We start from the raw sequence: 13,737 nt of genomic DNA on the forward strand, positions 1-13,737 counted from the left end.
GTGATAACAACATAAAAGAGTAGTTTCTGCAGCAGTAAAATAAGCTTTTTGTTTGTTGTTGTTAGTATTATAATGAAAAGGCTTTTTGTTTGTTGTTGTTAGTATTATAATGAATAGGTACATTAGAACAAACAGTACTTACTCCCTCCCTTGCCGGTCTTCTCCATGCGATACTGGTATATGTGTAGTGTAAACAGCATGTGTGAGTTCCTGTGTTCTTCTTCGGTGGTGTTTGGCCGCTGGCTGCTGTGGCGAGCTGCTATGGCTGCATCCAGAAACCAGGCGGCCTTCTCTGGGGTCGGAGCGCGCAGCTCAGACTGGTTCTGGAGCTGGGAGATGTGTGGGAGGAGAACAATTGTGTGAATATAAGAAAGGGCCAAGAGCCAGACAAGAGGGAAGATACCATTTAATCTTATCTGAGGCTCGGTTTACTTGCCAACAAGTGTCTAAACACGGAAAATACTGTGTAGTATTAGGATTGTACATGACTTGCATGTTCAAATAAAGCATTTTCTGAGAGAGAGAGAGAGAGAGAGAGAGAGAGAGAGAGAGAGAGAGAGAGAGAGAGAGAGAGAGAGAGAGAGAGAGAGAGAGGTGCTTCAGGATATCATTACTGATGAGATTATGTCAGATTAGTTAAGGATTACACAGATGTTCTTGTTTCAGACCCTATAATCCCATAAACAAAACTGCAACCACACACACACTATAATTGGGATTCAATGTAATGCCTTTTGTTGGCTGATTCGTGCTTATTAAAGTGAATTATTTATCATTAAATTAAATGAAAAAACATCAGTCCACAATCTTGAATATAAGCAGACAACATATTTTTCTATACTTTTATTTGTACATGTCATTGAATCATACACTTGACATTTCTTTTTCTTTGATTCTGACTAAGCCAGTCAGAGCTATTTCTGAACCCTGTGTTTTAAAAGACGCTTGGTTTATTTTTTAATAAAAAAAGACTATAATGGCATGATAAAGCTACCATATTTTATCTGCTGCTCCAAGGTGACTATAAGTCTAAGGAAGCATGCGTATCCCACAGCTATTCGCCGGAGGCTCCAAGAAATAAAGGCAGAGCATATTGATACAAGGCCAGAGGCTGTTCATACACACAGGATTTAATATACAGCAGTCACATTACATAAGCAAACATTCCCGTCAGCTGCTGCAGTGTGTTTGAGTGTGTGTGAGTGTATGTTTCTATACCTGCATGCCACAGATGGGGTCCTCAAACAGGTAGACTCCAGGTGACTGTCCATCCTGTAGGCTTCCTGTAGCGACTTCAGACAGCAGGTCCTTAAGGTTCTCCTCTTTTCCCCAAACCTACACACACACACACACACACACACACACACACACACACACACACACACACACACACACACACACACACACACACACACACACACACACACACACACACACACACACACACACACACACACACACACACACACACACACACACACACACACACACACACACACACACACACACACACACACACACACACACACACACACACTTTGTCAGACAAATTGTAAAGGGAAAATCTAAAACCATATCAGAGAAAGTTTAAAGTAAGTATTACAGTGATAAGCATTTGATGTGCCACTGCCAGCACTAAAGCTACTGAATTGACCACTTAGTAAAGACATGTTTAGTAACCTCCTCTCCTAAAAGTCTGCATCAGCAGAGTTGCCAGTAACACTGACCTCCACTGCAGAGACGCGCACTGAGAAGCGAGCTCCGGTTTTCTCCTTCCTCTCATTGATGAGCTTAAACAGCCAGGAGATGGCACATGGGATTATTCCCAGAGTTTGAAGGGAGTCATCTCGGCCAATCATGGTGTAGGATTTACCTGCAAGAGGCAGACAAAATAAGGGTGCAGAAAAAGATGGACATCATCGGTAACACTAGCAAGTGAAAAGGTGCTCTGTGTGAATAGGTGTGTGTGTGAATGCTAATGTGCACATGGAGCATCCATATCTATCACTTGGGACACAAGATGATGATTATCCTCAACACACACACACACACACACACACACACACACACACACACACACACACACACACACACACACACACACACACACACACACACACACACACACACACACACACACACACACACACACACACACACACACACACACACACACACACACACACACACACACACACACCTGCTCTGACTGTCAGGAGTGGGAGATCAAACACACACATAAACAAAGCCATATGTCCCACCTCACAGTCACACTGACACTAACACTTACACAGAAACAGAGGACTTCAAGAGCCTGGCTGCTGTGATGCAGGGTAGAGACATGTGTTCACATGTGTTCAAAGATGCAGCATGGAGGGGCGGTTGTCAGCTGCACTGACATTTTACATTGTTTTCCCTCAATGTGTTTACAGGGGCGTCAAGACTTACTGTCGGAACAAAGGTTCATTTTATGTATTGCCACATAAAATTCAGAGAAAGTAGAGGAGAAATAGTGAAAAAGCTCATCAAAAATGTTTAGACATTGTTTATAACTTTATAGTTGTGGAAATGAAATCCTTTATTGGTCTCTAAAGCGCAATCTGCATCTGCTAAAGATAACACCTACACATTCTGTCAAAGTGTACGATAAGGAATATGATCAGTTGTATAAAAATAAGCAACATTTAGTCATTTACTTTGATTTAACTGGATTTCTGTTTGATTTATTTGTATTAAATCCAATGGGCTCCCTCGATCATAATGGCTCTTTGTCTTACCGCTACCATAACCACAGAGTACTTGAACAACCGTCCTTTGTGGTTTGGCCTTTCAGGGCTGTGTCAGGGAGCCTTACATTACATCTACACGTTCTGACTACCACCGGCTGTCAAGATATGGTCAGACAGAGTACTGCTGATTACACTGACTAACACACACAGTGACAACACACTACAGGTGACAAAGCTGTGTGTGTGTGTGTGTGTGTGTGTGTGTGTGTGTGTGTGTGTGTGTGTGTGTGTGTGTGTGTGTGTGTGTGTGTGTGTGTGTGTGTGTGTGTGTGTGTGTGTGTGTGTGTGTGTGTTCTAGCATTACTATACTTGTGGGGACCTAAATCTGTTTACATAGTCACGTGTGGGGACTGGCTTCCCTTATGGGGACAAATTGGAGGTCCCCATAAGGGGGATCATTAATTTTAGGGTGAAGACTTGGTTAGGTTTAGGGTAAGGGCTAGGCATGTGTTGGTTATGGTTAAGGTTAGGATAAGTCTCCAGGAAATGCATGTAAGTCAATGTAATGTCCCCTGAAGTGATGTATACATGGTATGTGTGTGTGTGTGTGTGTGTGTGTGTGTGTGTGTGTGTGTGTGTGTGTGTGTGTGTGTGTGTGTGTGTGTGTGTGTGTGTGTGTGTGTGTGTGTGTGTGTGTGTGTGTGTGTGTGTGTGTGTGTGTGTGTGTGTGTGTGTGTGTGTGTGTGTGTGTGTGTGTGTGTGTGTGTGTGTGTGTGTGTGTGTGTGTGTGTGTGTGCGTGTGTGTGTGTGTGCGTGCGTACATGAGCAGACTTGTGTGTGTCCCCATATGTGTCTACAGCCAAGGGCCACAGGGCTGAAGATAAATGCTCCTTGTGTTACTTTCCCCATTTTAATTAGGAAAAAGGTAACGCCGTTATAATGCAGCCTCATTAAGATCCATGGCCTTAGGAGAGCTGTATGGAGAACAATTATCTCATCTGCTATAGCCGTTTTAACTGAAACCAGCGATGTTAGAGTCGCTCCACGGCATTAATATAACAGTAAAGTTGATTGAAAGAGCAAACTCTCTTTGATGGATCATAGAAAAGCCAGAAAATCTGGAAATGCCAATTACTCAACATAGCCAAACACTGACAATAGGAGGTGTGTGTGTGTGTGTGTGTGTGTGTGTGTGTGTGTGTGTGTGTGTGTGTGTGTGTGTGTGTGTGTGTGTGTGTGTGTGTGTGTGTGTGTGTGTGTGTGTGTGTGTGTGTGTGTGTGTGTGTGTGTGTGTGTGTGTGTGTGTGTGTGTGTGTGTGTTCCAGCCACAGTATTATCCACTATGAATCATCTTCATGGACCATGACACAGTTATCCCATGTGTGAATGTTTGAATGCTGAGTGAAGACATGTAAACATGTGAGAGATGTGAAACGGTGATCTACACTGCCTGTCGCAGCTTTCTTTAGTTGGCCTTTTTGATGGCAGGAAACATACAGCCTGATTTATCACAACTACGTGGCGTACACTTGTGGTTTTATTTTGCAACGAGGGCTTGTTTGCAAAATTACCAGTGTGTTTTATATCTTTTCATTAGGGTTTACCGAACACCCAACAGTGTTGGCTGGTGAGGCTAATTGCCGTATAGTGGCTGAATTTGGTAATACATGACACTTTGCTTTCAGTTGACTCTCAGTGTTACCTTCAAACTAAAGGTGGGGTATGTAATTCACTTCAGAAACACTTTTTGTTATATTCCATGGAATGCTCTTAACATCCCGATAGCAATGAATATATGAAATGCTTTGACAATAAATACATAAAACAATGTAATCTGTGGATCATCTGAGCCGGCCCGGCTAAAGTAACTGGATGGCCTACCTGCCTGTCAGCCTTCCATCTGGGCACAAACTTACCTCGTGCCCTCATTGGTCATGTGCGCGTTCGTGTGTGTTGGAGGAGGGGCTCTGTGAGGAAGTGGCAGATTTTTTCCGGCTGTGTATTTTCAAATTCTAGCGCACTCGAGCTGGTTTCTCCAAAATTACCTACCCCACCTTTAAGTGGTTTACAGTATAGTTTATAGTAGACAAATGCAATTAATGTGTCTAAAAAGCTGACTTTAACTTTCTGACTGTCTTTCGACCTTTCGATTCAATGTAGCGAATGTGTCGCCAGTAATGACAGCAACAATGACAATTAGAACCAATGTTGAGAATACTCATACTACTAGCCTTCCTCTACTATTTCAGACATACCCAGTAGGGTGGTCCTTAAAATTGAAAGTCGGAAAGTCTAAGCTCCAACTTTCAATTTTAAGGACCACCCTACGTGAGGCTAAACTTCAAGGTCGATGAGGGAGGGCTAAATGTTGTTGGAATTTGAATACAATTCCCCAGGAGAGTTTTCTTGACTCGTATAACGAATTCCGGTGGTTGGAGCCTAAAATAAATGAATTCAAAACATTTACCTCTCACGAAGGACCACCCTAATACCCAGTGCTCACATTCTAAAACGACGCATGTTATCAATTCTTAGTCCATTGAAAGGACGCGACAATCATAAATTGAAAGTGTCTTTTTACAGCAGCAGCGGAGTCAAAGGAAAGATGACTGAAAAGGCAATGGTTAAGCATTTGGAAGCAAAAAGCAAAAGCACCAATTTGGCAATATCTGGGATTTTAAGGGCTCTACAAATTCTTAAATTGAGTGTCATCGATGGAATTATTTTCTTGTAAAATGTTTATTGAAATCGGTGTTTAATAACCGGTGCAAAATTGTCCTCACCCTGGCATCCCTACTCATTAACAAGACACTAATTCATAACAAAGTTTACTTTTACAACTGGTTTGGTCAGACATGAAATCCCCACAGCACAACCCACGGAAACACAGCGCTTTGCATGTTGGTTTTACATAGAAATTCATTAGTGTTTGTTCCCGGGCTCAGCCGTTAACACAGACGTGTTCCCTGCTGAACTGCTGCATTTCAATTCCCTGCTGTCGTCCTCTGCCAGCAGTTGAAGGGGACTTAGAAACTCCAACATGCTGTATGAAGATCACAAGCAGAGAAGGGGAATGCTGCGAACATGCTGAGGGATAAACACAACGGGGACCGACCGGGGGTTGAGTTACATCTTTGGCTGTGTGTGTGTGTGTGTGTGTGTGTGTGTGTGTGTGTGTGTGTGTGTGTGTGGTGTGTGTGTGTGTGTGTGTGTGTGTGTGTGTGTGTGTGTGTGTGTGTGTGTGTGTGTGTGTGTGTGTGTGTGTGTGTGTGTGTGTGTGTGTGTGTGTGTGTGTGTGTGTGTGTGTGTGTGTGTGTGTGTGTGTGTGTGTGTGTGTGTGTGTGTGTGTGTGTGTGTGTGTGTGTGTGTGTGTGTGTGTGTGTGTGTGTGTGTGTGTGTGTGTTGGGTCCAGGCATGTTGCAGTAAGGGATGCTGACCCTTTTTAAGACAGCTTCTCTTAAAACCAGCTAGAGAAGGATTAGAGAGAGAGAAACACAGACTGAGAATGCTTTCAGCTTCAACAGACACTAATCCTCCTCTTTCTCCCTCTGATAGATGAGAGACGGTCGAGTGAGAGACTGACACACACACACACACACACACACACACACACACACACACACACACACACACACACACACACACACACACACAGAGGATGACTCACGAGACACACATGCTCTGTTTTTGTAGTGTGTGTGTGTGTGTGTGTGTGTGTGTGTGTGTGTGTGTGTGTGTGTGTGTGTGTGTGTGTGTGTGTGTGTGTGTGTGTGTGTGTGTGTGTGTGTGTGTGTGTGTGTGTGTGTGTGTGTGTGTGTGTGTGTGTGTGTGTGTGTGTGTGTGTGTGTGTGTGTGTGTGTGTGTGTGTGTGTGTTACCCAGCTTGGAGTGCCCAAAGCAGAAGACGCAGCCATCTGCTCCGTTCACCACCGACTGAATCACCTCGGCAACCGTTCCCGCGCACACCTCCGCCTAGCAACATGCAGATAGAGAGAGATGAGGGAGTAAGGTCAAGAAATTAAATACCTGGACAATAATAAACTGTGTACGTTAGAGAAGTGTTCAAACGTATCTTCATCTTCACGTATCTTCATGGGAGCCCTAGAAGGTGTGTACATTTGAGTGACAGATAACCCAAAAGAAGATGGTAAAATGTAGATGATGGGTTTGTTCCTCATTAGTGTTGCTTATTTTTTATGTATTTAATCCATTTATTTGTTCATTTTAATGGTCTGCAAAGGCTAACATCTCAAAGTTCCCTCCAGAGTGAGTTTCTCTCCAACACACTCCCTCCGCGCCTGAAACGCCTTCATGGGAATCCTTTGTTTATTTCCATCAAAGTGACATCACTACGTAACACTCGCGCTTCTATTGGCTAGCGCTCAAACACAATGTACGTGATAGACATCTTCAAGCGGTTGACCAATCACAACAGAGCCGGCCAGAGCAGACTGGGCTCTGGTTTCAGACAGAGGGTGAAAAGAGGTGCTGCAGCACAGGCAATATGAGAAAAATAAAGACCTTATTCAATACAAATATGAACCTGAAAATATGCATTACAGGACCCCTTTAAAATGTGATGCACGGGGTTGAACAACTGCAATGTTAATTGGGCGGCATGAAAATAGAAAATCTCCACTTCAAGTTTGAGTGGGTTAATTCTATAGAGGCCTAGTTTGATTTTACATTTTTGGGTCAAATCTTGGATGTGAATCTTGAATGCTGGTCTGCTGTCAAGCCGAGTTCAGATGTATTTTTACAAGACGCAGCAAGAGTACTCGGTGTTCCATTTAAAGGTTTAATAGCAGTGAAGTCAGAGGCACTGGTGAAGGTGGAGAATACCATGTAATTGGTATTTTATTAATTCAAAACTAATCGGTGAAAACGGAGCGATAATTGGAAAGAATCAAAGACAGACTGAAGACGAGACTCGGCCGGCTGGAGTGAAAGCTGCATTAAGCATTGACACTAAGTCTGCAGGATGGGAATAATGGAACTCATGCTCATGTTAGATACACCACATACATTGCAATTATTCCAAAGAGAGTTCATTTTTAATTGACTATATTAATTTGAAAGGGCAACCTCAGGTGCTCTGGCTCCGTCCGGATAAAAAGAAACACTCTTGATTCACCCCCTATGTATGACATCAATACAGTAAGTCCAGTTTCTTCTGATTATCTTCAAGAAATTCAACTGAACATTGTCTTTCAGATTAGCGTCATGAAAGGTCCTTTGTTCTCCCAACTCATCATCACTTTTCTTACCTGTGATGCATCAGGAGGGAACGCAGCATCAAAGGTGAACATCTTTGGAGGGACCTGATTGGCTGCTGCCTTCTTCGTGGAGGCAGCGCTTTGTGTCTGATTGGCTGACGGGTCCATGATGGTGATTTGCTTCTTCCTGGGATCAACTTTAAGGAAGGAACTGGACTCGGCTGCGTCCGACTGAGACACTGGACACACGCGCACCATCACTTTCACCTGAGGGTCGGACACAGAAAACACATATTCAGATACATTTCAAACAACCGAGTATGATGGAAACACACCTGCTATGTTATGCTCTACAAATACCCAAGATAGATCCAGAAGTTCAACAGAACATCTCCCAATAATGCAACTTTTTATGAAGCACTGGTCGGGTTTGCAGATTATCTCTGAAATAAATAATGTCTGGTCTGATGATTGATAAATCCGTGAGATAAGACTGTAATCAACAGGCACAACACACACATTCATAAATGCAATAGTGCTAAAGTTACAGTTATACTTTTGTGATGCCTTTGCAGATCCTTAAGTATCTATGATGTGCTCTACATGGCGCTCCTGTGTTGATAAAGAGTTTCTGATGTGTTTTCTTGTCAGCTGTGTTTGCATCAATACTTACTCTAACCCACTTACACTTCAAGGGCACTTCAAGGGCACGGTAAAGGCGTGTTTGCTAGAGGGCATCTGAACTCATCTGTGCCGTGACAAAAGACTTCCAAAGTCATAACACCCCGCTTTTATTTCTTTTAAGTCTAAGATATGTTTTCACTCTCTCCTCACCTAAATTATTCTTCTGCCCTCCTCCTCCCTTCACATCCTTTACCTGTCACTCTTATCTCTCTCTCCCTCCATCCTTTACCTGTCACTCTTCCCTCTCCTCCTGTCTACCTTCAGCTCGCTGCCACAAATCAAAAGCCTGAAGTGCAGGAATCCTGTGTTTAGCTTTCTCTCCTCTTCTCGCGCTTCCTCTCCTCCCACTCATGTCATAAACTGTTAATAGCCACGATTTAGCGCCTGACAGCTGCTCTTGTTTTCTGTGATATCAGAGGAGGCAAAACGCTGCGTCATCAGGATCTGAGTCAGCACCAGAACATTTTACCATATAAACATCCTTTTCTCTGTTAGTGAAGTTGCTTTAAAGTTTGAAGAACTTTCTAGCAGTTCATTACGGATCTCTTTATCCTCCTCTGGCTCATCAGGGTGAAATAGTCTTTGTCTTTCTTTCTCTTTTGAACTTGTACTGCTCTCTGATTCAGTCCATCTGTGTCTTGTCTGCTTCTCTTTGTGTGTTGCTTAGTCTTCCCACCTGCTACTTGATTATCCAGGAGATTTACCACAGATGTCCCTCCTGGAGGCTAAGTTAAAGTAAATGAATGGTGCAGAGGGACATTTATGGATTTAGTCTAAACGCAACACCAACTGTCACAGAAACTGAGCGTCCCTGATCATGACATATATTTCATATTGAGCAAATACCGACTTGTGTTGCCTTTGCTCAAAGCAGAGTGAGTATTTTAGACACCTACTGGAACAATATTGGAAGCCATTGTGTTGAGTTGCTTCTTAGTGAAATGCTGAGTAAATTAAAGTTGGGCTTTTATTGTGAAAGATAAAACGGTAATAACTTGGAGTCGAATGCACCTTTGGAAACTGAGTCACAAAAGTAACGAGTAATGTAACTAATTAACCTAGTGTTATCACTTTCTCAATGAGTAACATGTAATGTGTGATTGATTACATTTCTCGAGTAACTTTTCCATCACTGCTCCTTCTTTACAGGTCCCATGTCATGATTTTCCGTTATCACCCGTCCCCTTGTGTGTTATGAAGGTTTGTCTGCATGTAAACGGTCTGCAGAGTCACAAACCCTCAAAGTACACCCTGTAGCGAGTACAACTCTAACACAGAAAAGACCCGTCTGTGCTGCCCCAGAACGCCTCGTTGGAGATTTCTCTTTTTCCATTTGTTTCTTCCGGGGTTCTGTGACGTGTGAACACCCAGATCAACAACAAATGACCGGATTGGCCCAAATGGACCAATCCGCGGAGCACCTCACACACCAGGACCCCTTGGCCAACTAACAGGGAGTCCCATTGACTTGCATAGAGCTCCCTGAACGCTGGTAATAGACGAGTTGTGATCGCAGAGAAATGCTCTCCAGACCCATTCTCACAGCGTTAGAAACCTTTTTCTTACTCAATATCAAGCCACACTTATTGTTTTTACTTCGGCTGTGAGTGTTTGTGTGTGCTCAGGATGAGTCTCGCTGTATCGCCGACCCGGAAGCCTGTCTGCTCCTCGCAGCAACGAGCCTCGCAACGTCCCGACCAATCAGAGCACACTGGGCTCACAGGGAGGGGGGGGGGGCAGGAGCTCCAACAAGCCGTTTAGGACAGAGTGAATACACATACTATACAGAGATGCTGTATGAGAAGCCAATGTGAGTTTGGAACATTGCAGACCTCAACAATGGAAATATGATCAGTAGAAATGGCCATGACATGGGACCTTTAATATATTGACACACAATTGCCATGTGGCGTCTCTGTGTTGTTCTTTTAAACATATGCAGACTGGTCTCAACTAACTTTTTATTCCATGATTTTAGACATTTGTATCAGTTTGTTCAGGTGCTATAAAAAGACTCATCACATGTTATGTTGTACCAAGTAGTACTATGGCCACACCAAGCCTCTCCCTCACCAAAACCATCGTCTTTGTAAAGACTAGGAATAAATACCCTACCACATTTACACATTGTTAGAAAACCACTCATGTCATATTTCCTTATGGTATTCTTCAAAAGTTGAATCTTACATTAATGTCAAGGAAATTATTTAAAGGTGGGTCAGAACCATGACATGACATGGCTATACAAAATACAAGTGTAAAAACATGGTTAACCACTTAGAAACGTCTCCTGCTATCTAAAATAAAAAGATAACCATTCTGTGAAATCTGAAATAGTACAAGTTTACGGTAAATTGGCTTCAGCTGGGATCGCTGACTGCACAACCTCTCGAGATTGTTTTGGACGAGGCAGTTTAAGGCGTGACCGATGCAAAGAGCTGAATGTCCAATAAACAGCAAATCAGCTGACAGTCAACAATAAACAGGCTGACAGTTAAAGGATATTCCACTTCTAATCCTTACAGTCTTTGTGAGTTGACAGAAAGGGAATGAGTGCATTGTTAGTGTTGGCCTCTGTAAGACTAGACTGTCAGGATGTCGCTCGATCCTCGAATAACACCAATATATTGACCCAGTCCTTCAAAACATCCAATATATGGATGAGGACTGAGCACCTGTGCGTAGTTGGGTATCGATAATGAAAGGATGAACAAGAGTATTCAAGTATCTCTGCTCGAGTGTGCAGGATAGTCACGGTTAGGTGATACACTGTGACAAATACAAAATAGGAAAGAATTATGATCTTATTTTACCATTTCTTTCCTCACTAGTTTGACAGGGCTCACAGGTGCCGGGCAGATGAAAGAGACGAGTGTGTTCATGTGGCTCCTCAGAGGTAAGAGACGAGAGGAGGAGAGATCCTTTGTCTGTGAACGCTTGTTAGCACAGATGAATCATCGTCTGAAGTGTGATTCTACACTGCACTTCCACTCAAACACCACCGTGGGACGACGAATCACACACTAATCCCAAAACACTCCCACCCTCCAACTGCACTCTGCATTAGATACAGTATATAGAGATAGAAAGACTTAGTTAGCTGTGAAGAAGGATGTTATCTTATATAAAAACAAGTCAGTGACAAGAAAAACCAGTTAAAGTCTTTGTTTCACAAAGTGTCTGTCAAGTGCTGAACGTTGAACAGCACAGTTTATTCACGTTTGAGCTTGAATTTGTTTCTCCACTAAATTGGATTATTAATTAATTAACCTTCGCCGAATGACGGTACTTCTAGATAACATCAATAACATTAAGCAATTTTCTACAAAAGAGATAAAAAAAAGTGGAGCAATTATTTGTCATGCATTATTAAAAAGCCCTGGAACAAAGAGACGAAAGCCACCGGAGGAAGGTCATGTTGTTCAGAACCAACTCGCCTAGCATGAATAGTGAAGTGTGAGAAAGCATAAAAGCCTGCTGGTAACTAAAATACTGCCGTGTCAAATTAGGCATTATACGCAAATAACATTCTGAGAGCTATTACTGTGGAGCTGTACGTGTATACTTCTGTATCTCTCTCTATCTGGAACACACACACGTCACACACCTAACACTGCACATTAACAGTCTTTCCATCCGTTGCATCATTAAATGACCGTAGGCCATTTAAAAGAGGTGGTTCAATAAACTGTGTGAGTTAAGCTTTATGAGAGAGTGGTTGTGTTTAAGTCTATCTCAGTTGAAGGTAATTGAATGAGTGTGTACATTTAGGAAATGTTTCCATAGATGAGGGTAAGAGATCAACTGAGATGCTCGAAATACAATAAATATGTAACCTCGGTGAACTGGAGACCTAAGATACAGAGGCTTAATGTCAGGTCAAGAGTTCCACACGCACGCGCATATACACACACACACACACACACACACACACACACACACACACACACACACACACACACACACACACACACCACACACACACACACACAACACACACACACACACACACACACACACACACACACACACACACACACACACTATGCCCTCTACTGACCCCAATAAAAGAGCACTTCACATCAGTGAGAGCCTGGGGGGAAGGATTTTAACATTGCACGCTTTACAAGGCGTAACTCATAAAGTCCCCCCCCCCCCCCTGAGAGCCCATTTCCTCCTTGTGTCTAAGAGTGTGAAAGGTAAGAGGGTTCAAGCATGTGTGTGTTTGTGTGGTGTGTGTGTTTGAGGTATAAATGGGGCCAAACTGTGCTTCCATATCTGCTTCGCAAAGTATTACGGGCGTATAGCAAGATACATTTAAGGCGTAATTTTAAACAATCACATCTCTAGGAAGGACTAGTAGTAGTAACTGATGCTCCGGCACAACTCTGTCACCTTTAAACGTTGGTGTTACTTGAATTGGCTATGAAATTAGCTTTTAATCTCCAAGAGCAACAATTTCAACTTTTGATTATGACGCTCACACTTGAAGTTTAAACCTGAGTGCAGCTCAGCTGTGCCAGTGTGTGACTGCATGTGTGTCACACCCATGGTTTTCTCAGAGGGTCCTTGGCCTGGTTTCACTGGTGGATCCATCAATACATGTGTGCTGCAGCCACTATGACGTGCGGACACACACATGCAGGAAGGACACAAGGCTACTGCACTCTTTGCCCTTTTAATAAAAACGAAGAAGCGATGTTGGTTTCAGAAAAGAGAGATGAAGGAAAATATTAAGAGAGAAATATGTCCCTAATATCTTCAAGATATGAACACATATTCTCAAAACACCTTTTATTGCTCTCTCTCTGCCTTCCACTCCAACAACACCTTATACAAAGTGTCCATTGACTCTATTCCCTCTGCTCTCTCCATCTTCTCTTTAAAGGTCCCATGTCACGGCCATTTCTACTGATCATAATTCCATTGTTGAGGTCTACTAGAACAGATTTATACTGTGCAATGTTCCAAACTCACATTGGTTTCTCATACAGCATCTCTGTATAGTATGTGTATTCACTCTCTGTCCTAAACGGCTTGTTGGAGCTCCTGCACCCCCCCCCCCCTCCCTGTGAGCCCAGTGGCCGTCTGCGAGACAGCGAGACACAG

At 43.0% G+C, this 13,737-nt stretch overlaps 1 protein-coding gene across 1 annotated transcript in view; it reads right to left on the reverse strand.

Annotated features, from left to right (window-relative positions):
* The window catches only part of kif26ba (kinesin family member 26Ba), a 111,588-nt gene that overhangs the window by 20,699 nt on the left and 77,152 nt on the right, over nt 1–13,737 (reverse strand). The window contains exons 6-10 of the mRNA XM_034075609.1: nt 7,996–8,211; nt 6,607–6,700; nt 1,728–1,873; nt 1,219–1,335; nt 143–329 (exon numbers count right to left, since the gene is read on the reverse strand). Coding sequence (XP_033931500.1) covers nt 143–329; nt 1,219–1,335; nt 1,728–1,873; nt 6,607–6,700; nt 7,996–8,211 — 760 coding nt within the window. The remainder of the gene's footprint in view (nt 1–142; nt 330–1,218; nt 1,336–1,727; nt 1,874–6,606; nt 6,701–7,995; nt 8,212–13,737) is intronic.

The sequence above is a fragment of the Pseudochaenichthys georgianus genome, chromosome 3 (assembly GCF_902827115.2).
Source record: "Pseudochaenichthys georgianus chromosome 3, fPseGeo1.2, whole genome shotgun sequence".
Taxonomy (NCBI): Eukaryota; Metazoa; Chordata; class Actinopteri; order Perciformes; family Channichthyidae; genus Pseudochaenichthys; species Pseudochaenichthys georgianus.